The 25263-nt window shown below is 32.3% G+C and overlaps 2 protein-coding genes across 4 annotated transcripts; one reads left to right on the top strand and one right to left on the bottom strand.

Moving 5' to 3' along the window:
* Window positions 1-3437: 3437 nt before the first annotated feature.
* Window positions 3438-9378, bottom strand: LOC123192287 (R3H domain-containing protein 1-like). 2 transcript variants are annotated; one of them, XM_044604775.1, is made up of 5 exons: window positions 8860-9378; window positions 6612-7341; window positions 5112-5481; window positions 3764-4146; window positions 3438-3691 (listed from the first exon to the last, which is right to left on the bottom strand). In XM_044604775.1, exons 1-4 carry the CDS (start codon window positions 9128-9130, stop codon window positions 4099-4101), a joined length of 1419 nt encoding a protein of 472 aa, XP_044460710.1. In that variant the 5' UTR covers window positions 9131-9378; the 3' UTR covers window positions 3438-3691; window positions 3764-4098. The 2 variants fall into 2 exon arrangements, with proteins under 2 accessions (XP_044460710.1, XP_044460709.1); XM_044604774.1 differs by having other exon boundaries at window positions 3438-3675.
* Window positions 9379-20833: 11455 nt separating this feature from the next.
* LOC123192286 (nifU-like protein 4, mitochondrial) lies at window positions 20834-25157 on the top strand. 2 transcript variants are annotated; one of them, XM_044604773.1, is made up of 6 exons: window positions 20834-21130; window positions 21708-21869; window positions 23105-23280; window positions 23430-23533; window positions 23653-23764; window positions 23907-24679. In XM_044604773.1, the coding sequence occupies exons 1-6, from the start codon at window positions 20917-20919 to the stop codon at window positions 23964-23966; spliced, it is 828 nt and encodes a 275-aa protein (XP_044460708.1). In that variant the 5' UTR covers window positions 20834-20916; the 3' UTR covers window positions 23967-24679. The 2 variants fall into 2 exon arrangements, with proteins under 2 accessions (XP_044460708.1, XP_044460707.1); XM_044604772.1 differs by lacking the exon at window positions 23907-24679 and adding an exon at window positions 24726-25157 and having other exon boundaries at window positions 20842-21130.
* Window positions 25158-25263: the final 106 nt, after the last annotated feature.

Genomic DNA, 25263 nt, shown 5'->3' with positions numbered 1-25263 from the left:
GAGTGGTAAAGTAATTTAATCCTGATCAATTCTAGTTAAAATGTGTAGATCAATTTCCTATTAGCTAGCTTAGCTTCTCTTTGAGAGTCCATGTGTGGTCATGCTGCAAAATTTCACAATGGCAAAAGTTCAATAGATATATAAATGACTTTTCGAAATTATCACTCACACCCCTACTGTCACTTTTGGCTATTGAAATGGATGCTTAATTACTCACTTTGGCGAGTGGCAACTATAAAGACTGAAATATCCCAAGAAATCTACTAGCAAATTCAGGGAGTCCAACTGTACATATCAACTCTTTTTCTCTTCATTTACATGTTTAACTATTTGTACCAGAAACACAAATCTTTCACTGATAAATTGTATTAAGGAAAAGCAATTAATGGCGGAGTTAGTGGTTCAAGATTGTGCATCTTTTTATTTGATTTTTTGAAAGGCCAAAGCACTATTTTTCACCCAAGGTTTAATGCAAAGACAATACACATTCACCAGATTTCAAAAACCCAAAATCTTACCAATAAACCAAAATCTATTAAAATTTTCAGTTAAAGTTAAGGGTAAATTGTCATTTTAATAATAACATTTAAAAAAAATATAATTCCTTATATTTTTCCCTCATGTTTTAAAAACTAACAACTTCACTTCTATCTAAAGTTTTTTAACTTTGAAAAGTCACATTTTCCCCTTCCCTCAAACCTGGGGTTTTCATCTTTTTGTCATTTTAGCCACCCCCAAACTTTTGAAACTTCAATTTAACCACCCTTCTTCAACTTCAGATTATTCAAAAATCTGGTAACCTCTCCCTCCTTCTTTGACATCATCTTTTGTCTAAAACCGAACTGACGTCGATCTTGTCTTCTTTCTGTGCTCATATGGTAGAATGTTGACACTTCAACACCCCAATGACACTCAAATCTCAATCAATGTCTGGAGACTCAAAAAGAGTAAATACTTAAGAAAATAGAAATCTAGTTGGTGCACTACAATACTTAACCTATACTTGACTAGACATTGTGCAAGCTATAAACAAAGTATGCTAGAAACTTCAAGAACCAAATGAAGGGGACATGCAAGCTATTAAGAGGATATTACAATACCTCAAAGGGACGATAAACTATGGTATTAAATTTATATCTCAAAATCCACTAAAATTATATACTTTTTGTGATGTAGATTGGGCAGGATGTCCTACAATTAAAAGAAGCACAATGGGGTATTGTGTATACTTATGAGCAAATTGCATTTCATGGTCATCAAAGAAACAACCATCTCAAGATCAAGTGCAGAGGCAGAATATAGAGATCTGACAATTACAACAGCAAAGATCACATAAATAACTTTTTTTTCTCAAAGATATTGGAATTCAACTCACTGAAGCACCACAATTATTTTGTAACAACATGAGTGCATTACATATAACAATACAACCTACGTTTCATGTAAGAACAAAACACATTGAGATAGACTACCACTTTGTGAGTGAGAAAGTTGTTGTGAGATCACTTATTACTAGATATGTTTCATCAAGTCACTTGATAGCCGATATTTTTACTAAACCACTACCCAAGCTACCGTTTCAGCATTTTCATGACAAGCTAGGAATATATTCAACCATTTAAACAGTGAAAATGAATTAATAACTCAAGTCAATGGCCAAGATTAGAGTCATAAATTAGGATAGTATTAATTATCTTTATTCTCTCTCTATTTTTATCTTTTATTAACTCTTCATATTTTTATCCTTTATTTTCTCCTTTATTGTCTTTTTTTAATGTTAGAGTTATACAACTAGCCACAATAATTTCTTATTTTAAATAAGAGGGATGAAAATTATTTTTTCCATATTTTCTTTACTTTTCTTCAATTCTAAATAAGAATTCTTGTCCTTGATTTGATTGTTCTAGAAAGGAGTATGACTATTTTTTTAAAATGTTTTTAACAGAATATTCTATGTAATTTTTTATATGAAGTTTTTCTGGATTCAAAGATTGAGAATGTTTATTGCAATTTTGTACAGATGAAGATAAGAGTTATAATGTTACCCATACAGGCCCGGATGAATTCGAATTAAATCAATTTAAACTCAAATAATGATCAATTCTAACTTGGTTAAAATCTAAATTGATCAATTCAAAATCGAATTCAACTCATTTAAATTATTAAACAGAAGAAGAAGAATCATTTAGGAAAATAAGTTAAAGAAGATTTTAAGTTAAAGGAAAATAAGTTAACTTTCTTTCAATCAAGACATATCTATCCACACTAAAAATTAAATCTAATGCTACAATAAACACTAAAGACGTTAGAAAATCACGTGTCATAGCGGAAAATAAAAAATAAGTTTTTTATGTGTTTTCCTTCATGCCGATATATCAAAATCATTATTGTCGCTTATAGCTCCAACTAAATTATTGATATTAATATAATTAGTAAGTTCACTAAAAATTAGAATTTAAGTCTAACCAGCTTTTCGTCATGATAAGCTATAAATATATTTTGCCTTAAAAGAACTTATTGAACTTATTGGTGCATATGAAGTGTGTAATATTTCTATATATAACTTCATAAATAATATAGTTCAAATAATACCTTTTGTTGTTCATGATAACAAATTTTCTTCGATAATTTTTAACAAATTTTCAACTCTAAATAATTTAGTCTAATAATCAAAAATAATAAATGCAAAATACAATCAAATATATATTTTTCTAATATTTTTAAAATTTAACTTCCTTTTTCTCAAAATAGATCCAAAAACTTTGTTACGTATTAAACTCATTTCATCTGTACAATTAAATTCATAATATGATAAACACATCTAACATGAAATTATTTTCCATCAAAAGGTAAACTTGAATAATACATGGTTAAACCAATTAACTCTATCGACATTATCAAATTTTTTTAATTTTATATTCATTAAAAATGTTAGCTAGATGGTTAAAAATATTTTAATACTCTAAACATATTATACATTTTTTAATTAACAATCTAAATTAATAAAATGAGTTGTAGCAAAAATATACCCTAAAACTTAATTATTAGATGTCCATAAATATGATATCATTGAAATAACACTATTAAAATTACTTAATTTATTTATCAATATCTTTCAAAATTTCTAATTATATCAGATTTTAATGTAGTCCCAAAAACTCTTTTAAATGATAGTTAAACATTATTTTGTATAAACAATTTTAATATTATATCATCTATATATAAAAAAAAAAAAAAAAGGTGGATCAACCGTTATAACATACCTCACCATATGGCGTTGCATTATTTGTTGACTATATCTAGAGTTAAACATTTGTCTCATTGCAAAACCAAATGGATTGTCTAAAGAAGTGTCACATATTAATCTTGATTTTTTAAACACAATTGTTTGTTACCCTTTCAAGTGTTATGCATTTTTCTTTAAACGATTGTTGATATGTTGTCAATAAGGATATCCGTTAACCCCCAAAACTCATACAGATTAATCAAGAATCACAATGTTTTTGCAATGAACTTCCAACCAATTTATCATTAATATTTCCTTCAAGAAACTGAAATGTTTCTGCCAAAGCATATTGAGCAAGCATCTCACCATTCGAATATGGCACCAAATCCAAATCTCAACTCCCAGACAATGATCCTTCAACCATATTCTCTTTTCTGCTCCTCCTGATGCTGCAATGGGGTGAAACTAGAATATTCGTTTATATTATAAGAAAATAACTGGAAAAATACAAACGCTGAATTAAATTGGTGGTCATACCTTAATTTCAAATCACTGCACGTGTTACCAGCTACCACATTTCGATCAAAGCTCCATTCACCATCATCAATGGGGAAAATAGAGCTATCGACAGATCCAAAATAATGGATCTTTCAAGCCATGGAGCTTCTTCATCCTTCTGTAAGGATGACACCTGCAGGTGAGAAACCGAGAATGGTGGAGTGTATCAATGCCAGTCCATTTAAATTCTACACAGTCCACCTCGGTTCTCTATGCCTGCGCTTCTGCCAACTGGGATATCCTTTTCCAGTGTCTGCCCATCAAAACCCAAGCTCACATACTGGTTGGCAGGGCGCAGGCATCGCCCAAGCCCCTCATCGGGGCCGGGCTAATCCAAAAGTTGCATCGGGTTGTACTTGAGACTGCACAAGCACGACAACAGTTAATTATGATTCAAGATCTGAAAGACTATTCAAAGGATCAGTTCAGTTTCAAAGATGGCACATAAAAGAATTCATTTACTAGCTGAAGAAAAAGATATATTCAAAGGAAAGTTACATAAATAGGATGCATTCTTTTGTTAACACAACTATACGTAGTTACTTTATGGAGAACATAATCAACATTTACTGCCAACCAAATTCTACTCCACTGTGCAGGGCTAGAACTCTTGCACCATGCTAGCACATGTGGATCACAGACAGCTTGCCAAAAAGGTGGTGACTGATGAGCCCAATGCTCCTTTCTTTGAGTAATCAACAAAAGACACTAAAGGTCCTTGTAATGCGAAATTCATAGCTTGCACCATTGCACAACCAAATATGTGTATATACACACGTATGTATTTATGTATGTATGTGCCGACAACATCATCCAAACAAAGAGATCAATGCTGCTCTTAGACCCTCAAGGGTGCATCCTAGGCAAATTGTTCTTCGATTCGCATTGTTTTCAACTCGGGCTGGAGAAATGAGGCCATCATGTTGTGGGATTGCCAAGTGATGAGCTATTTATTGTGTTATTTGGAAACAAATAGAAAAAACTTTTGGAGTCTACACTGGAAAGAGGTTCTGCTTTTGTGAGAAAAATTTCAATTTTGTGCCCCCCTCCAATTTTTAGCACAGTAAGGTTCTGTAACTTAAAGATTTTAGTAGGGCTTGGATAATTGATGAGATCCTTTTCCTGACTAGCAATCTAAGTGCTTTTGTCGTCTATACACCCCAGTTTTAGTGTGTACAGCATGTTCACTTACATGCAAGTCATTCTTGGCATATATAAAATTTCAGTGTTTCTCATAAAAAAGAGAGAACAAAGATGTCCGGTCCCCTATAAAGAATCCAATAGTTGTCATCTCACAAGAAAAAGAAAGCTCCAGAAGTTGTCATACCTGTGAAAAAGGTTGATGAACATGATCATGAGGATGGATAAAAGGCATTCCAGGGCGTTGAGAAGGATATTGTGTAGAATGCATATATATGGCAGATCCAGAGTGTGCACCAACATGATTTGGACTAAATGGTGTCATCATTGTTTCTGGATGACCATAACTAAGTCCAGCAGGGGTTGAAGGTGCAGCCCATGGCCCAGGAAGATGTTGAGGAAGTGGATGAGGTTGGTGCTCAGTAGAAATCTGTGGCCTATGGGCAGATCCAAGCTGAGGAAATTCAGTGTTATAGGTCATAGCAGGGGAGTACATAGGCTGTATAGAGTATGGCGCACTATTGAATCCAAACCCAGGATCAAATCTTTGCATATACCTGAACAATTAAGAAAAACAGATAAGAAATAATATGTATGCTGAGTTTAAAAAAAAAAATTGCTCACAATTGTTTGACTAATCCATCCCAAAAAACACGGTTTTCAAAATGATACTCCATTAAAAAGTTGAGGACAAACTCCAGCAATATAATATGAAAATTCATAAACATGCATGAAGCTTAGGATTTTCATCAAACACTATTATGTTCTCTTTTTTGCAATTTTGATAGAGTTACAATTAATCAAACTATTGCCATGCAAACAATGAGCCATCCCCTTTTCTAGGAATTCATGTTTAAATAATAGCTCTGAGTCACTACCTTTCATAGTTTTTGCTTGATAACAATATTGAATATTCAAAAATTTATCTCACCAAAAACCAATGAAAAATCAAAGACCAAAAGGCTGAAAGATGAGCAAACAGTTAGGTAAAGATATAAGTCCAAGAGCAGGACTTAAAATTTATTGTAGTCAGAAAATCATAGAATGAATAATAAGACAGAATTTTCAAGGCAAAATTGACTATGTCGTGCTTCTAAGTGGACACTTGCAACTTGCAAATCAACAGCATACTGGGAGCCTAGACCTGATTTTTGAAACATATATATCAATACAAAGCCACATATTCAGTTGACAAAAAGCAAAAAGAAAGATCGACAAGAATAAAAGAGAGAGAACGACCAGAAGGCAACACTATCACACCTTAACAACATCAGTAATGCTAAATATATAAAGTTATGATCCCAACTTTGAATCTCAATGTAATGTAGTTGTAGATGTAAAGACACGGTATTACTTATAGGATAACATTGCTTCATATTATCCTACAGTGAATACGATGTTGTCATGTCAGCAACCACAATAATTGAGATCTCAACTTTGTAAGTGTAGCATCACTCTTAGAACATTCACAGCAGATATAGTTTGAGAGATCATTGTCACGATGGACAGTCAAGCAAATGCCCTTGTTGATTGTACTAATCCATAAATAAACACATACCAATTTGAAGGTAAAAACAGATGTGGAAAGAATTTGGCAAATGCTATTCTTTCATTGTTCTATTCAGGAATTAAACAGAAAGTTCAACCAAACATACTATAAACTTAAAAATAAATTTAAAAAAAATACCTGTCATAGCTTCTGTCATAATCAGGGTCCTTGCGGTCAATTTCGCGATCCCGAAAGATAGCTACCCTATTATTATTAGGTCTATACCTACCAACTGGATCCTTCTCTACTCTACTTCTAGCTGGTCTACTGCTACTTGTAGAAGAATCAACCGAACCCCTACCAGTAGAAGAATCAGCTGAACCTCTACCAGAATTTAAACCAGAAGCTCCAGAAACGGACTTTTCTTCCATCTTAGACACTCCCAAGGGACCATCCGGAAACTTAGTTTCATTGTCCAATATTCTACTTTCACCACCACTAAAATTATTAGAGTTAAATATCCGCGCACGGGCCCTATTGTATTCTTCTTTTCTTTCCTCCACACTCTTGGAACTATTTGACTTTATCAAATTTGAACTCGAATTACTGGCAGTTTGTGATTTCTTTTGTGGCCTTTGCTTGATTGCAACTTTTACAGCCCCAACACTTTCATCTGATGGTAAATTTACAGGGATGTCAGCCAAGCGAATCACAGGAAGAGTGAGCTCAGCAGTCTTTCGGACAATGATTCTAGAATTAGAACCATCAGGAAAATTATTGTCTAACAAAACCATTGACTGCAATGAGTAATGTTGTGCCACCCGGTGAGCAGCCAAGCGTAAATATGAAGTAGGCAGCTGCTGAAACTCTAATTGCTGCTGAGTAGGATTGCGAACGAACTTTTCAACATCTTGCTCCATCCGCAGAACTGAACAAAAGAGATTAGATTCTTTATCATAAATAGAGAAAAATCAATACTACTTTGCTAATGAACACAATATCTATGAATGACAGAAACAAATTCTTGTTCATCCAAAGAAAGCATAAGTGAAAATCATATTTGAGCTAACAAACATGTAATAATTTCTATAACAAGCAGACAATCAAACTATACATTACAATCAGAACACATAGTATCATTGCTTTATGAACTTGCTCTTTCTTGACTGCATCCCAGGTCCAAAAGCCATTGTAGTCAAAAGATTATACTCAACAAAAATTTAATCACCTTTCACAACAGGTTAAAAAAAAACAATTAATCATCTTGCATGCCACTGATCCAACAATTCAGAATCAATGCATTCACAGGTTAACTACATGGGGTGAGTCATGTGCGAAAGGGGGAAAAGAAAATTCATGGCAACTGAGGCCATTGCATAATTTTCAACTTTTCTTTCCACTTTCTTTAACTTTCACACTTATAGCACAGACAAACTCTTCCCATGATACCCATAATAAAATTAAGAGATGTAAAAATAAGAAATCTTCCTAAAAATCTACTTACTAGCCCATCCCAGGATTATACATATATTTTTTCAGATTTAGTCCATCTATTTCTATATGTTATTCTCTCCATCATGTAGATCAAGAAGAAAATCATAAGCCTTAATTAATCCTAATTTACTTTATCTAAGTTTTGTATGCTATGCTCAATCCAATTCACTTATACAATGTAACAGTAAATAATTCCCTACCATGAGCACTAATATCTCTCAACACCTTGCTGTTTTTAATAAATTGCCCTATCCCAATAGACTTTCCAAAAAACCAACTTTTCCTGTTTTAATAAATTGCCATGAATCAAATGTTAATTCCATCTCCAGCAACGAAAAAGTATGCTCAACTTGTCTTGTTTTGTATTGCTTTAATATTTCCTCCACCCCATCAGCCATCGCATAAGCCACCTGTCATTGCATTTTCAATCAAAAGATTGTGCATACCCCATGTGATGTCAAATTCTTATTCCAAATTTATTTTTATCAACCCATTCTCATTTCTCACAGGTCTCACAACCATCCCAAGACAGAGCTAACGACAAATAAAGCAGACAGCAATTACCATCCCAAAGTAATGCACATCAATCCAAAATAGCAGCCACCTTACACAATGAAGATTATAACGTCGCCCATACAAAACCCCAGCTCCTGTACCAAGAATGGTCCAAACATAATATACACACCAACAAATTAGCCCTACTACAAGGCAGACTTCGCAACATTTACCACGCATAGCATCATGTTTGCAACATCAATTACCGAACCAATCGCGAATGGAGACACAGAAATACCATTTTATAAAAAAGCAAAAGTCACCATTATCGCAATTCAACTAGTGCAATAACATCATAAGCACAAACCACAAGAATAAATAATTACTAAGAGAAACCTACAATTGAACATAATTTCTAAATCTCGTCAAAAAACGAAGCTAGTTAAAAGCAACTTACTGGAGAGGCGTTCGCGAGGGTTTTGCAGAGCTTCACGGAGGAATTGGTCAACTTGATTAAGAACGTCGTCGGAGACTTTGTCAAGTGAAGAAGAAGACGTCAAGGAATTCGAATTCAACCCGGAACCTGATTCAGTGAACTGACGGCGTGAGTTGGAATCGAGGTTAGAAGAGGAAGAGGAGGAGAGGCCCAATCGGGTCATGGTGGCGTCCAAATCGGCGACCTCCCACGATTCCGGCGCTCCGAGATCGTCGGACACAGAGCCCTCCATTAATCGACAATTAGAAAGAGCTGGAAGAGATTAGGGTGTTGAAATTGTTGAAGAAGAAGGAAAAATCGTTCATTAAGGAAGAGGACGCGGAGGAGAAGGAAGGAACATAGGACGACGTTTTGTGTGGAAAAAGAATATCATGACGGGTGTTAGAGGGAAAGAAGGAGAGGAGAGAGAAAGTGTTTGTAGACGTGATGATCTCTCAATCTACACATTCAGGAAGACAAAAAGGCAGATAGGGTTTGAGTTTGACAATGGTGCAAGGAAGCAAGTGGAGCTGGAATGGGATGGGCTGGGCTGGGCTGGGCCGGGCCTGGCCTACAACCAGCTTTGAAGATTTTTGGATCGGAGAACGAGCTGGGACTTGTTTTTGATTGAAACCAAAGAAACTCTAAATCCTAAACTCTAAATTCAAATCCAAACAATAATTAATTCAAACTCTATTCAAATTTAGAATGGTTAATTTAAGCTCGGTTCACAGGCGATGGCAATGGATTTGTTGGGAGAGATTGACGAAAAGTTAATAAAAAGGAGAAAGATTATTGGCGTCGAAAAAAAGATAAAAAATCATAAAAAAAGAAAAAGTTTATAAAGAAAATTAAATCTTTTTAATGAATTTTTTACAACTTAATCAAGTTAAATTAACTCGATTTGAATTGAAACTACCTTATTCGAGTTTCACTAATTCAAACTAAATACTAAATCAAAATCGAATTAATTCAATTTAATTTACCATAATCTTAATTAAGACTTCACAACTTACTATATAATTTTTTTTTCTCATCTCATAAAATATCTTGTTATATGATTTTGTTTTTTATTTTAATATAATATAAGATTTATACCTTAAAAGAATGAAGTAATACAATAATTTATTTTTTATTTTTTTGCCATCTATCATAAAACAAAATTTTAATTTCAAAATGTTAATAAATAATAAAATAATATTATATATATATATATATATATATATTATATAATTGAATATCAAATATATATTTATTTATATATTCAATATATATAGATATATATAATTATATCATAAATGATATTTTGAATAAAATTTATCTTCCTTTTTTTTTTGTTTTTTGTATAAACATATCAACTTATTTTTATTTTTTTTTAATTTTTCAATAATTTTTCATTTTAAATGTTTGGAAAAATTATGAGAACACAAATTTTTTTACGCTATGGTAAAGTTACATGTTTACAATTTTTTAATATACAATTAAAAATATAAAAAATAATATTTATTCATTATTAACACATAATTTGTATTATTTATTAGGAAAATTATAATAAAAGGCCAAAATTAAAGGCTCTAAGCGAAATTGTCAAAACAATCAGGTTAAAGTAAAAACGTCTAACTTTTGTGAAATGACCAAACTGCCCCTATATATAAACAACAAAAATTTTCATATTTCCCACGGTAAACTTCCACGGCTCACTATGCAAATCCAAAGAAAAATCGTGTTTTTTCCACTGTCCCATAGTCATCCCATGGTCAAACAAATTTTCAACAATTTTCATGCTTTTCGATGACCAAAAATGATAACGAAGGTTAGTATATCTTCCGTAATCTTGTTTGAATCAAGTTATTGTTCATATTATTAAGATTTGACTGAGATTTTACGGTTTGAAACTTTAGGGTTTAGATTTTGAACAATGCTTAAGATGTTTTGATTCTTGGTTGTTTTCGTTGAATTTGTTAAGGGGTTTTGTGTTATAACCTATGTAGATTTGATTTGTGTTAAAATTAGAGGTCGAAATGACAACTTTTTGGTCGAAAAATACGTGCGAAGTAATTGGCAGTCCAACCGTGGGAACAGTGTATCCCACAGCCAGGATGAATACTCCCACGGTCAGGAGAGATTGACCGTGGGTTAGGGGGTTAAGTAGTTTTTTTAAAACATTAGGGAGTTGGTTGTGAGAGATCAATCCACGGCAGGTGTTTCTGAAATTTGTCATGTGACAGTGGGCTATCATGAATACTATGGGTTGAGGGGAAAATTTACTTTTTTGAAACTGCAAGGGCGCTAATAGATTAGAAAATTACTGAGGGGCAAGGGATAAATATTAGACATGTTTGCAATAGAAATTTTTTCAAGGGGTAAATTGATATTTTTCACATCTAAGGTTTCTCAACGTGTAGTTTTCAAATTTTATATCCGTTTTTTCTGTTTTAGAGTTTTTCAATATGTAGTTTTCGAATTTGAGATTTAGTTTTTCAATTTTTGTGTCTTTTTGACATATTTTACGATGTAATAACGTAATTTCACTCAATATTTCGATTTTCTCATTTATAGGATATATCGACTCGTATTTTTAATTTCAGTTTCTTTTTTTCGAATTTCACCGTTTTATGATATATCAACTCTTCTTTTTCAGATTTTCGAACGATTTTTATGATTAGTGACATTCTTACATATTTTAATTGATAAAGTTCGAATTTTAATTCTGTTTTTTCGATTGTTCACATTCTATAGGATTTCAACGTACAGAATTCGAATTTCATTTTCGTTTTTTCAAATTTCACCATTTTATAATATATCGACTCATATTTTCCAGATTTTTGAAAGATTTTTCGATTGTTGTCATTCTAAGGTATTTCAACGTTTAGAAATTGAATTTTAGTTTCGTTTTTTTGAATTTTACCGTTTTAAGATATATCGACTCGTATTTTAAATATTTCTGAACAATTTTTTGATTATTGATATTTTAAGGTATTTCAAAGTATAGAATTCAAATTTTAGTTTTGTTTTTTCGATTTTCGTCCTTTCAGAATATATCGATTCATATTTTTGACTGATTTTTTTATTGTTAACATTCTATGGTATTTTAACGTGTAGAATTTAAATTTCATTTTTGTTTTTTTGAACTTCACCGTTTTAGGATATATCAACTAGTACTTTTCAGATTTTTAAACGATTTTTCGTTTGCTAACATTCTAGGGTATTTCAATGTTTAGAATTCGAATTTCAGTTTCATTTTTCTGATTTACGCTCTTTCAGGATATATCGACTCATATTTTTTATATTTTCAAACGATTTTTTGATTATTGACATTCTAAGGAATTTCAATAAATAGAATTCGAATTTCAGTTCCATTTTTTTATTTGAAACACTTTTAGAATATATTGACTCGTATTTTTTAAGATTTCTGAACGATTTTTTGATTGTTGACATTCTAGGGTATTTCAACGTATAGAATTTGAATTTCAGTTCTGTTTTTTTATTTTCACCATTTTAAGATACTGAAATCTTATTTTTTAAATTTTGTCATTTCCTTTTTTATTGTTTTCTATTTTTCATCTTTCTATGTTTTTTTTCATTACTACATTTGTTTACATATTTGCTTTTTATGAATGTCTTACGAATTTTTAAAATTTTTGTATGATATTTCTCGCAAAAGAAAACATGTTGAAGATGAGCTGTGAATCTCCAATGAGTCCAGATATTTTCAGGCAGATGTGATATATCGTGCACAGCGTATCGCATTATCTAAGATTACTTCTACATTGACCCTGGATCAACTACAACTATTTGAGATGACATGTTTTAGGTATCTCCTTCATTTACCCAAAACCAAATTCTCTAGGATATTGGTTCATGCATTTCTACTACGACAGTTACATTGGCCCTCTGCTAGGGACAAGTTTTGGTTTAGGGTTAGTGGGGTTAATGTAAGATTAAACCCGTTTGAGTTTGTTCTAGTGACGGGTTTTTCGTTTAGTCGATACACTGATATTTCTTTATATATTTCTCGCTTCTCCGAACATAAGATCAGAGATACGTACTTTTGAGGTTATCTGAAGGTGCAGTATCATGACATAGAGTGTGTTTTCTTGTCAAGACCATGGGGGGATGACAATACTGACGCCATCAAGATGACCTTGTTGTATATTCTTCACATAGTTTTGTTAGGGAATGATCAACGAAAGAAGGTGTCTGCGGAATACTTACAGTTAGTTGATCATCTGGACGGGTTTAATTCCTATCCCTGGGGCGTTGCCATGTGGCAGATGACATACGAGTCTATGTCTCATGCGAGTGATAGAGTGTGTTCTAGACGGATGCTTGAAATGCATAAATACGACCTCTACGGATTTTCTTTCGCATTTTAGGTAAATTTTAATTTATTGATTTTATATATTAATTGACAAAAATATGAGTTGATTTATTTAAATCGTAAATGATTATATTGCAATATCAGATATATGAGATGTTGGACACTTTGCACGATTGGGTTGACATTATTGATATCTATACGTCCCCACAGATGTTTAGGTGGCGTACAAGGAACGTCCCTAGTTACAGTCATATAAGCACTATTTTCACTGGTGACTCGGTATGTACTAATTAATTAATAAGTCGATTAATTCATTGAATGTTGCAATTATTTTGACTTATATATCTTCATCATTAGGATGATGTCACATTCCCGCTTCGTCCGTCACCAATGAATGAGGGTTTACCATGATATGCTAACATTCATGAGTACACCGATTTACAAGATGCTGATTCCTCCTCATCATCTTCAGTTCCTCTCGCGACAGGAGACGAGGCTTCTCCAGCCTCAGAACATTCAGATATACTCGTCGAGACTTCTGAGACACATGAGAAGCCTATTCAGCCTCCTATTATGGAGCAACCTCTATGTCCCCCTGGAGTTCAGAGCCCATTGACCATAGACCATCCTAGAGTGGAGGATCGTATTACCCATCATGTTATCGAGGAGTGTCCCCTATCCGTACCACCCAGTATTTCCACATTACATGCTACATTGGCGCACTGGGGTACTACAATTTTACATGAGATTTTAAGTTTTTGCGACGATTTATCTTCACAAATGACTTGATTACGCGATGATGTGGCTCGATTACAAGATCGTATGACTCTTTTGGAAGACATCGTCACACGTACATGTCTAACCCCCGTTGTTCAGGTTATAAAACCATTTCTAATTTATTACTTATAAAAATTGTATTTCGTTATTTTTCTGACAACTATAATTATATTCGTACAAGAGAGGGACGACCTCCCTTATTGATACCGCAATACTATCCCATCAGCCACATGAGATTCGTATGTAATTTCAAAATTATATTTAATGTTAAATATTGTTATTATATTATAATATTGTTATATATGAAATGTCACTGATTAAGTTATTATTACTATTACCTTAGGGTAGTCGTTAGGAGAGAGCAACGATTGGCCTTTCTATTGCATCACCTGTCCGAGCTGAGGTATGTCACTTATTGATGAAACTTTATTTTTATGACTGTTTTGTTATCGATTAATTCATTTTATTTTTATGAATGTTTTGTTACCATTTTGTCATTTTCATGCATATAGGGAACCTGCATTGAGATATTATCGATCGAGGGTTCTCTTCGAACACCTTCCCTGAAAGTTGAGGTTATGTTTTTTTAAGAAATGTCATTGATCGATTTGTGACTCAAACAACTCATTCTAACAAATATAAAATGAAGAAATTATTTACACTAAAGTTATTACATCACATATCAATACAATTACACATTTGAAACAATAATAAAAATACATCGGTTACATATAACTGAAGTACAACAATGATGAATCATATAACTAACAAAACTGATTATAAGCATGTCAAGATCTCGTTTCTTTGCCTTTTTTAGATGAACATTGCGGGGCGAAGCTCGAGACGGGTGTTGGGCTTTTACATTGGGTTCGTACATGTCCTAGTTCATGGCAACGACCACAAATCCTAGGTGTAATATTTTCTCCTTGGGAAGGACGTTGATTTCTGTTAGAAGGGTGACTCGGATGACGTGTATCGAGGACGGGGGGCAGAATAACTATTTATTCAAGTGAGTGCAACCAATCAGATTGGTTTCCAAGAGGATTGACAAGTTTCTGATATATTACACGGTAGATATCAATGCAAAAGAATGGATGAACTCATGCATTGACATTTGTGAGTCTCATATATAGTGCAACAACAATGGCATGCTTGCACAGAATACGTGAAAATTGAAACTTTCTACACGTGCAAGGCATTTCACCAAAGTCTATAATACCCATGTATCCACCAAAGTCGATAACCTAATACCGAGTTGGTGTAATTGGTTGAACTTCCAAACGTGCAGACTTAGACAAATGACTACTGATCTTCTCCTCCGCCCAAGGGGTGACAAAGTTAGGACATTCATCTGTAATTTGAAAAAATATTAACAACATATTTAGTAATAACCAAAACTAAGGGGAAAAAGTACAGGAGAAATTTTTTTAATTATTAACGATTTGATACTTACTTGCATGGTTTCTTCTCTCATAAAACCATCGCTGTATAGTACCACGAATGAACTCAATGAGCATTATGATAGGTAGGCCCCGTGCATGTCTAGCAAGAGCGTTAAATGATTCTACAATATTAGTGGTCATGATGTTGTATCGATGTCTTGGAAAGTATGTTCTACTCCAATGCTCAAATCTGACATCACGTAGATAAGCTCCAGCTTGAGAGTTCATCGAATCAAGAGATTGCATCATCGCCTCAAATTCTGCTTTTGTGTATGATTTTACAGCTTTCCAATATGCACCCGCAACCTGTAAGGTAGTAAAAAATATGAGAAATGATTATAATCAAAATGTATGAAAAAGATAAACTTTTACAAATTTTAATACTTATTTAAACATTATACCTTTGAGTCTCGTTTATACTTTGTCTGCTTCTTACATAAAAGATGATGACAACAACATCCATGGTGGATATCTAAAAAGACTTCAGCCATTGTCGAGTATATAGCATGATAAGCTCCAGCTTGAGAGTTCATCGAATCAAGAGATTGCATCATCGCCTCAAATTCTGCTTTTGTGTATGATTTTACAGCTTTCCAATATGCACCCGCAACCTGTAAGGTAGTAAAAAATATGAGAAATGATTATAATCAAAATGTATGAAAAAGATAAACTTTTACAAATTTTAATACTTATTTAAACATTATACCTTTGAGTCTCGTTTATACTTTGTCTGCTTCTTACATAAAAGATGATGACAACAACATCCATGGTGGATATCTAGAAAGACTTCAACCATTGTCGAGTATATAGCATGATGTTGATTCGAGATTATTACTAGCTCGGAAAGGTCATGAATGCATTATTTAATCCTCGTGAGGAACCAACACCACATGTCATGATCTTCTTTTTTGTCGACATCGAAACCAATAGGATATATTTGGTTATTACTGTCAAGAGCCACCGCAATGAATAAATGTCCTAGATATCGACCTTTAAGGAAAGCAACGTCGATGCAAATAACAGGTTGGAGATATTCTCTGAATACACGAACGAAACATCCTAATGCTATGAAAAAATTCTTAAATTGATGCTCATCATCCGTTTTAATAGCAGTAATGGTGTCTGGATTAGTGTGATGTAAATTGTAGCAATAATCTGGTAAAATCATAAATGATTCCTCCGGTGAGCTCCTCAATGAATTTATAGCCCAGTTTCTTGCCCGTCATGCCTGTGAATATGAAATATCAATTTTAAATCAGTCAACGATGTCCACAATTATTTCCTTAGGCCGATAAATTCGATCAATCATCATAAACTTTGACCTCATTAATTAACCTAAAGCTCGAGCCCCAGCTTGTCTGTGATGTGGCATAATTTGATCAACTGAACATGTGTGGTTAGGATTCATATAGTTGATTTGAAACACTTCACTGACTTTGGACTTGATTGCATGTATATGCCACTCACAATTTTCAACCTTGCACTTAATTTCCCATCGTTTATTGTAAGAGTTTTTGACCATGAATTGAAATCCTTTAAGTAAGGCGAATTGTTTCACAATGTCTTTCAATTGAACTTTATTATAGAAAATATCGCTAACCTTTACACCATTCTCCTATCGAATCGATCTAGAACCACCTGATGATGTTGATGGTTGTGAAGGAAAATCAAGAAGCCACCTAAACGGATTAATGGGGACATTATCAAAAAATGGCCCAGAATAATTTCCATCACCTGAAATAGAATCTTTAAGCTGTAAACTATCTATACCCTCGGTAACTGATGTCATATACTCAGGCTCTACATATTCAGAAGGAATATCGGACATATCATTTCTATCAAAGTCACTCCAGTCGGGAACTCTATTGAAACATCCAGCTCAAATGTTATATCCTTTAAAGGGATTTTTTTTTTTTGGGATTGAGAGAAAAATTAAAGTTAAAATTAAAAATAAATCCAAAGCCTTATTTACTCGAAATCCATAAATAATTTAATTTCATTAATAATTCATGCGGAAACCAAATAAACAAATCAAGTATTAATTGACAACCAACAATAAAATAACAAAAAGCCATGCTAAAATTTAAAACAAATAATGAAATAGTGTGTCCCAGTTTCACATGTCAACCTTGAGATAAATTTATTATATAACATAAAAAAAATTCCAAATTCCTATGCCTCCACCACTGATCAGTTACCCCGTAGTCCACCACAAGCTCATTTTATACCTGCAAGATCGAATATAAAATGAATGAGTGACAAATCATTCAGTAAGTAAGAATCTCTATCCTACTTTATTAATCAATCTTTTGAAATTTTCATTTATCACGCATTTAGTCTTTCAGAATTCTTGTTTGTCAAAGAATAATTATCAATTCAATTCATTTCATTTCTCAATGTTGATCGGTCTAGGTCGTATTGAGGATTCGACACCCAAGTCATGTGACTTCTCTCTCACAACTATCATAGTCCATGGTACATATAAATCAATTTCAATGATATCACCTTCTAATAGGTGTATACTATGGATTGCGTATTCTCTCAATGGCGCATAACCTATGTCATAGGTATCCTCTCAATACAACCTTCTAACTCAAATAATTGTATGAAACAGGTGATTAATTATTCTCTCAATCTTAAGACTCTCTGTCCCATCATCCTAATCATGTGTCACACAATATTCTATATTTAGTCAAAAATTTACTTATAAAATTCATACAAGATTGTATTACAAAATAATACAAATATTTGTAACACAATTTATAATTTATTTACAACACTAAAAATGTACTATTATATAAAATCTATACTGAATGATTGTGTAGTTTGACAGGTGATTAATTATATAAAAAAAAAAAATCCCCAATTACTTCTGTTTTTCTGTATTTTCTTTACGCTTAAATGAAGTGAACACTAGCATTATCCCCCTATTACGCAGAACGTGAATTAACTGCCTTTAATATTTATCTAATCTCTTCTTTAAAAAAAAAAAATCTATCCACTAATTAATTAATTAACTAAAATTTTATAAAATTTCTAAAATATCCCTCAAGCATACCTGAGGTGTGATATCTATTTTTTTCTCAATGAGCTCATGAGTTTACAATGTATAACAAGTCATTATTGAAATCAATCAAGTTTCCCAAATCGTATTGTTTTTTCACCTCACTAATTTCTTCTTCTTCTTTATCTTCATCTTCATCCTCCTGCCTTTCAATTGGGGTACATATAACAAAAACAGGAATATATTTCTATAAGTACTGAGACATATTAATAAGACCCTAAACATCTTCATTATTTTGGATCTGTACGGGGTAGTCGAGCTCAATTTTTTTTGGCTTCATTGATAGTTGAAGGTAGTTTTTCATTGGATCAATACCGCAAGACTCCTTGAAAAACTCAATAAATCCCTCAAATATTGTTTCGTAAGGAATTTTAATTAATTGTTTGGATCCTCCAACATATTTCATTGTGTTATTTCCACCTTGAATTCATTCTCCTTGATAACGAACTAATGCATAATCATCAATTTTAATTATCAATCCTATAATGACAAGTTTTTAAAAATAATTATTCATTATAACAAAAAAAACCTGTAATAACTATGTAAAACAGTCTTACAATTATTAATATAAAAAATCCTTCATATTTTTCTAATATTTTATTTAACCCCCTATAATTATTTAACAATTTTATAACACCCTCGTATGTTATCTTGTATGAAAATGCATCTATCTGTTCTTAACATTCCATTTAAAACGTTTTTACAATGTTTAATATCAAAATACCTCATATATTTTTTTAAATTTTATTTAATTCCCTATAATTATCTAATATTTTATTAAACATCCTTGTATAATATTTTGTATCAAAATGTATCTATCTATTTTTAATATTTTATTAAAAATGTTCTTACAATGTTTATATCAAAATATCCCCTATATTTTTTTAAAATTTTATTTAACCCCTATATTTATCTAACAACTTGTTTAACAACCTTTTATACAACCTTGTATCAAAATGTATTTATCTATTCTTAATATTTCATTTAAAAAGTTCTTACGATGTTTAATATCAAAATACCCCCAATATTTTTAACATTTTATTAGCCCCATACTTATCTAATATTTCATTTAATACCATCGTATGTTTCCTATTATTAAAATACATATATTCATTCTTAATATATGTTTTAAATCCTTCATGATATTATGAAATATTAAAATACCCTCATGTTTTTCTGAATATTTCATCTAACCCCCTATAATTATCTAAACTTTCATTCAATACCATTTTATGTTTTCTTGTATCAAAAAACATCTATCTACTCTTAACCTATTATTTAAATCCTTTATGTATTATATAATTTCAAAATACCCCCTATATTTTTTAAATATTTTTTTACCCTCTACAATTACCTAATATTGCATTTATCACCTTTTTATGTTGTCTCATATCAAAATACATCTATCTATTCCTAAAATTTTATTTATAATGTTCTTACAATGTTTAATATCAAAATGTCCCCCATATTTTAAAACATTTCATTTGACCCCTTATAATTATCTCTTTCTTTTTTAACACCTTTGCATGTTGTCTTGTATCAAAGTATACCTATCTATTCTTAACATGTTATTTAAATCATTTATATATTGTATAATATCAAAATACCCCCATATTTATCTAACATTGTATTTAACCCCTATATTATTATCTAATATTCAAGTACCCCTTTATATAAGATATAAACTAGATTTAACAAATAAAATTATGTTTTTAGGTTAAAATTTATATAAATATTTTTTTCTTATTAATAATCTTTTTTCAAATCGAATTCAGAAATACGAACTTCTTCTATTCAAACGAACTTGTATTAATTGATATTGAGTAAAAATGAGAGTGAGAATGAGTGTTTGAGTGATATGAGAAGTGTGTGTAATAAGAGTGAGTGAGGGGGGTTTATATAGATGTGGGGAAGGGTAATTTTGATATTTTAAAAAAATTTAGGGCATTTTTGCTTAGGAATAGGAATTTGGGTATTTTTGCTTAAGAATGGTGAATTTGGGCATTTTTACTTAATAGAGGGGTATCTTAGCCATTTATTAAAATTTACCTATTAATCATACATTAAAAAATTTGAATATACAGTAATTTTTACGGCAAATTTCAACAGTTAATAAAATTAATAAAATATTAAAAATTTTAGAAAAAGATCTGAATTCAAATTTTTATTATATTTATTAAACTTGGGCTTACTGTTTTTCATGCAGAAAGAGCGTTTTTGTTGCTCGGATTCTTTCGTTCGGCTGGGATGGCCCCTGGATCTGGTCCAGGTTTATGAATCGGGTCGGTTTTACCGTACCCTTTTCGTGAAACACATCTACAGTACAATCCACCTCAGAGAATTGCAAAACCGCCATTAAAATGCAGAGAAAAAATAATTATTAAAAGAAAAAAAATAATACTTTGACGGAGAGAAGGTTTGTGTTTGAAGCGGTGATGAGGGGATTGGTTAGAATATTGAAGCAAGGTCTGTCTTCTTCGTGTCAACAGAGACGACTAGGTTTTTGCGAAGCGAAAAATGTCGGTTTTATCTTTTCGTCTTCCAAAGCGCTGTCGTATTTGTCCAATTCAGCTGCTTCGCAAGACTCTTCACTTTTGAAGCCTTTCCCTCTTTCGACTTTACCATACGGAAATTGGAACCGTTTTCAAGGTATTTTATTTGGCTTGTTCGTTTTTGTTATTTATTAATTGCAAGTTGCCAAACGCGGCTGTAATGTTTGCATGTTGTATTTTTTTTTTCTGGATTTTGTTTCGATTTGGTTGTTGTTTTGATGTTTGTGTTATTATTTTTATTTTTGTTTTCTAAATTTATCAGATTTAGAGAAGGTTGCATTGCTTTCCCACGTAATTACAAAGAAGTTTTCTCTTCTTCTTGTTTTTTAAAGTTAATTTTAAAGGGATGCTGAAGAACCTAAGAGAATTCTTTTGGTCAGTAGCCATTTTCAAATACAAGTTTGATAGGGATGTAATTTCTAGGAACAATGGGAAGTTGTTTTCTTTGAGATTGTGCTTTTTTTCACATTATATTCTAATTTTCCAAAACAGTTTCCGAATTGTAACTGTAAGGGCCCCTTGCTATTCGGACTTTGCAATTATTTAGAGAATGTAGAATGGTTTCTTACTATTTTGTATTAAGATTAAATTGGCAGTGGAACACATGTCACTGTTTAGATATGGGAAATGTAGAAGCTTGCAAATAATTATTGATTTATGGTGCTATTGAACAGGGCAGAGAAGGACAATGTTTATACAGACACAGTCAACGCCGAATCCTTCATCTCTCATGTTCTACCCAGGGAAGCCTGTTATGGAGGTTGGAAGTGCTGATTTCGCAAATGCACGGGCAGCTATGAATTCTCCATTGGCAAAAGCACTTTATGGGATTGATGGTAACCTTGAACCATGCTCATGTGCTTTAGTTAGTGACTGGAGTTTGTTTCTCTTTTTTCATAGAAAGTAGTGGCATTCACATATTTTCTTTCTTAAACTGTTTGACAAAAGTCCACATGTTTTCACCAAAGCCTTGTATCACTTACCTTATTTCTATCAGTGTTAAGATTAATGCCTTGCATTGGTTACCTGTTAAGAATTTGCATTTGATGTTTGGATTAGAATTCAAATATATACACAAACTCGGATATGCATAAATAGAATAGAATGCTCAATAAATTTGAATTCTAAGAGTTCTTGACAGAGGCATAAATGATTAATTTGTTGGTTTCCACGTGAAGACATAGTCCAGGGTTAATTATCAAAGTTTTCCATGTTAATATATTAAGAGGTTTTACAGAGTCCTTCTGGAAGTCCTGAGATTTTATAGATGACCTAGGAAGCCCAGTCTTAGTAGATTAAACTAAAGCTTTATTCTTATTCATTTAGGGTCATTGTCTTAGAATTCTTTTCAGAACTCTGTTTTATATGATCAAATATAAAAATTTGAAAAATACATGTTTGGTTCCCTTAATACAATAATTTATACCTGAGTAACATAGTAATGATGTTGAATTTTTGGCATGGATCAATATCAGTAGCATAGTGCTTGGAGGCATTAAAGGAATTGTATTGTCTAGTTTTTAGTGGCTTTACATAGGAAAGAGAGTTCTTTGTACCTTTTTTCGGAGAGTTGTCTATACATTTGTTTGAGAGAGTGACTTGTTTATGCATATGTCCAAGAGACAGAGGGAGGTAATTTTTGAAGGCTAGTGAGTTTTTTTGCCCTATGCTTTTCGCTGAAAAAGTTTTGCATCCATCAAGATTGGATAAATATGTTCTATATGGAATCACCTATATTACCATCAGATGTAAAGGTGATGCAGAATGGAGAGATGCATTGAAACAAAAAACATGTACTTTTATTTTGTGAATTTCCTTGATTTCAATTAGATTTTTTTGAAATGTTTTTCATTTCAAAACATATTTGTTGTTAAAAGAACCTCAAACTCAAAAAAGATAGACAGATTACTACTTATTTTTCATGTAACCTTTTTTACCTTTCCAGTTTTTCATATATGTAAATTAAATTTAGTTAATAAAATTCAAAATATTGTCTTGTTATTTGGGGATTATTTACTTGAATTGTGAAATAATCAGTAGTGTAAACCTTTTTATTTTTCTTTTGATGCAGGTATTACTCGAGTGTTTTTTGGTTCAGATTTTGTCACAGCAACAAAATCAGACAATGCTTCTTGGGATTTTCTTAAGCCTGAAATTTTTGCTGCAATCATGGACTTCTATTCTTCTGGGCAGCCATTGTTTCTAGACTCAGAAACTGCTGCAGCCAAGGACACTGCTATTCATGAAGTATATTTTCAAACTTCTTTAATTGATTCTTTGAGTTGTTGTAGTGAAAGTGAATATAATTTTCTGTGCTTTTACCTTCACCACCATCAACATTAAAACTTTCAAGAATGTGTATTGCTTTAATGATTATGCTATCTTTGCTGTTACAGGATGACTCAGAAACTGTTGCAATGATCAAAGAATTGCTAGAGACACGTATTAGGCCTGCAGTGCAAGATGATGGTGGAGACATTGTATACTGTGGATATGATACGTAGGGGTTCCTTCATCTGGTTAAAACAATATATTCAACATTTGAAAATTAACTTAATGCATTGTTTTTTATATAGTTGCTGTTTGGCATTGATTGAAGTTTCTGTTTATGTTCCCTAGAGAAACAGGAATTGTCAAATTGAAAATGCAAGGAGCATGTAGTGGCTGCCCGAGTTCATCTGTCACATTGAAATCTGGCATAGAAAATATGCTGATGCATTATGTACCAGAGGTAACATGTGAAATCTTTAATTTGGTATTCTGAATTTACGCATTTTTTGTCATAGCTTTATCTGTGTATAGTTATTATGTAAAGTTCTAAGATTGAGCCTAGCACTAATAAAATGGTCTAAACAAGATGATTTTTTATAAAGGAGTTGGTGTTGGGGAAACGTACTTGTCTATGCTTGTGTAGTATTTTTGGAGTAGCTTAAGGATTCAGGTATCTATTACACAGTCCCCTTGAACTTGGGGTTTTTGAGCATTTACCTATCTATTTTTTTATTCATTTGAGCTATATTGACGTACTTTTGTATAATCTATATGTGAACCTTTGATCACCTTTTCTGCAAATATTTTATATGGTGAATGCATGAATCATTTTCTGGTGTAGAAAAGAAAAACACTGGGCAACTTTTTTTTCTGTACTTTTAATGATAATGATAAAAATGTTGGTAAGAAAATGTGGATAGACCCAAGGAATGGATCTAATATATGGCTCATTTGTTTCCAACCAAGAATATCCGCCTAGAATTTTAGGTCCTAGTCCAGTGCAATACCAGGGAATTATCAGGGATTCCAAAACATAAAAAATAGAAAAAAGAAATAGAAACAGAAACAGAAACATAATTTTAGGGATGATAATCTATATGTGTACTTGCAATTGATTCCTTATTATGCATGTCATACCTTATGATTATGACATGTATATAGTGTTCTGGTTGGAGGCATGCACATGACTTTATATGCATAACAACTTCTTTGTTTGCAGATGTAGTTGGGTCTCAAAATTTCTGAGTTGAAATAATTTGTCCTTGTTTTCTAGGCAGATTTGCCTTACTGTCATGGTTAGCCTGCGCATTTTCCTTGGCCAACCATTATTTGTGACATAAGCTAGACTTTTGTTTGGTGATTGCATGTAAATTCAGCTCTTGGCTTTTCTTATTACCTGCAGAAGTTTTCTGCTTATGCAGGTCAAAGGTGTAGAGCAAGAATTAGATACTGAAGTTGAAGATGCAGCACTAACCGGTCGGATGGAGTAGTCAAGCCATTTAAATTTTGTTTCCTGTATAGCATCTCTGATTAACAGCTGGATGGATAAGGTCTCTGATCTGCCTTCCTATACATGAGCAAATAAAGGTTGTGGGCTAATAATTACGAGTGCAGGTATTCTGTGTTGTCTGCGCTGCTAATTGCAATGGATAGGGAATTAGTGCTGTATGATTTTCATCTCTTGTGAAAAAAATGTCTGATTTTTCTGTGATTACTTTGTATCTTTTTGGGGCACATAGCTACCAAAATTTTGGATCTGAAATTGTTCTCACATTATGCATATTACATAGATGAATGAAATAATTTGATGGATTGGTAGTTGCAACTACTTGATCTGTTGGACCCACCTTAAACTTGGTGCCAATTTTTTAGCATGATTGATGAGACCTTTCCTGTACTGTCCCATGTTGTCAGAAAACATATAATGATCACTGCATACTGGTTTCAACATCTCATGGC

This window comes from Mangifera indica, chromosome 12, assembly GCF_011075055.1.
Source record: "Mangifera indica cultivar Alphonso chromosome 12, CATAS_Mindica_2.1, whole genome shotgun sequence".
Classification (NCBI taxonomy): Eukaryota; Viridiplantae; Streptophyta; class Magnoliopsida; order Sapindales; family Anacardiaceae; genus Mangifera; species Mangifera indica.
This window is presented reverse-complemented; position numbering and strand designations above follow the sequence as displayed.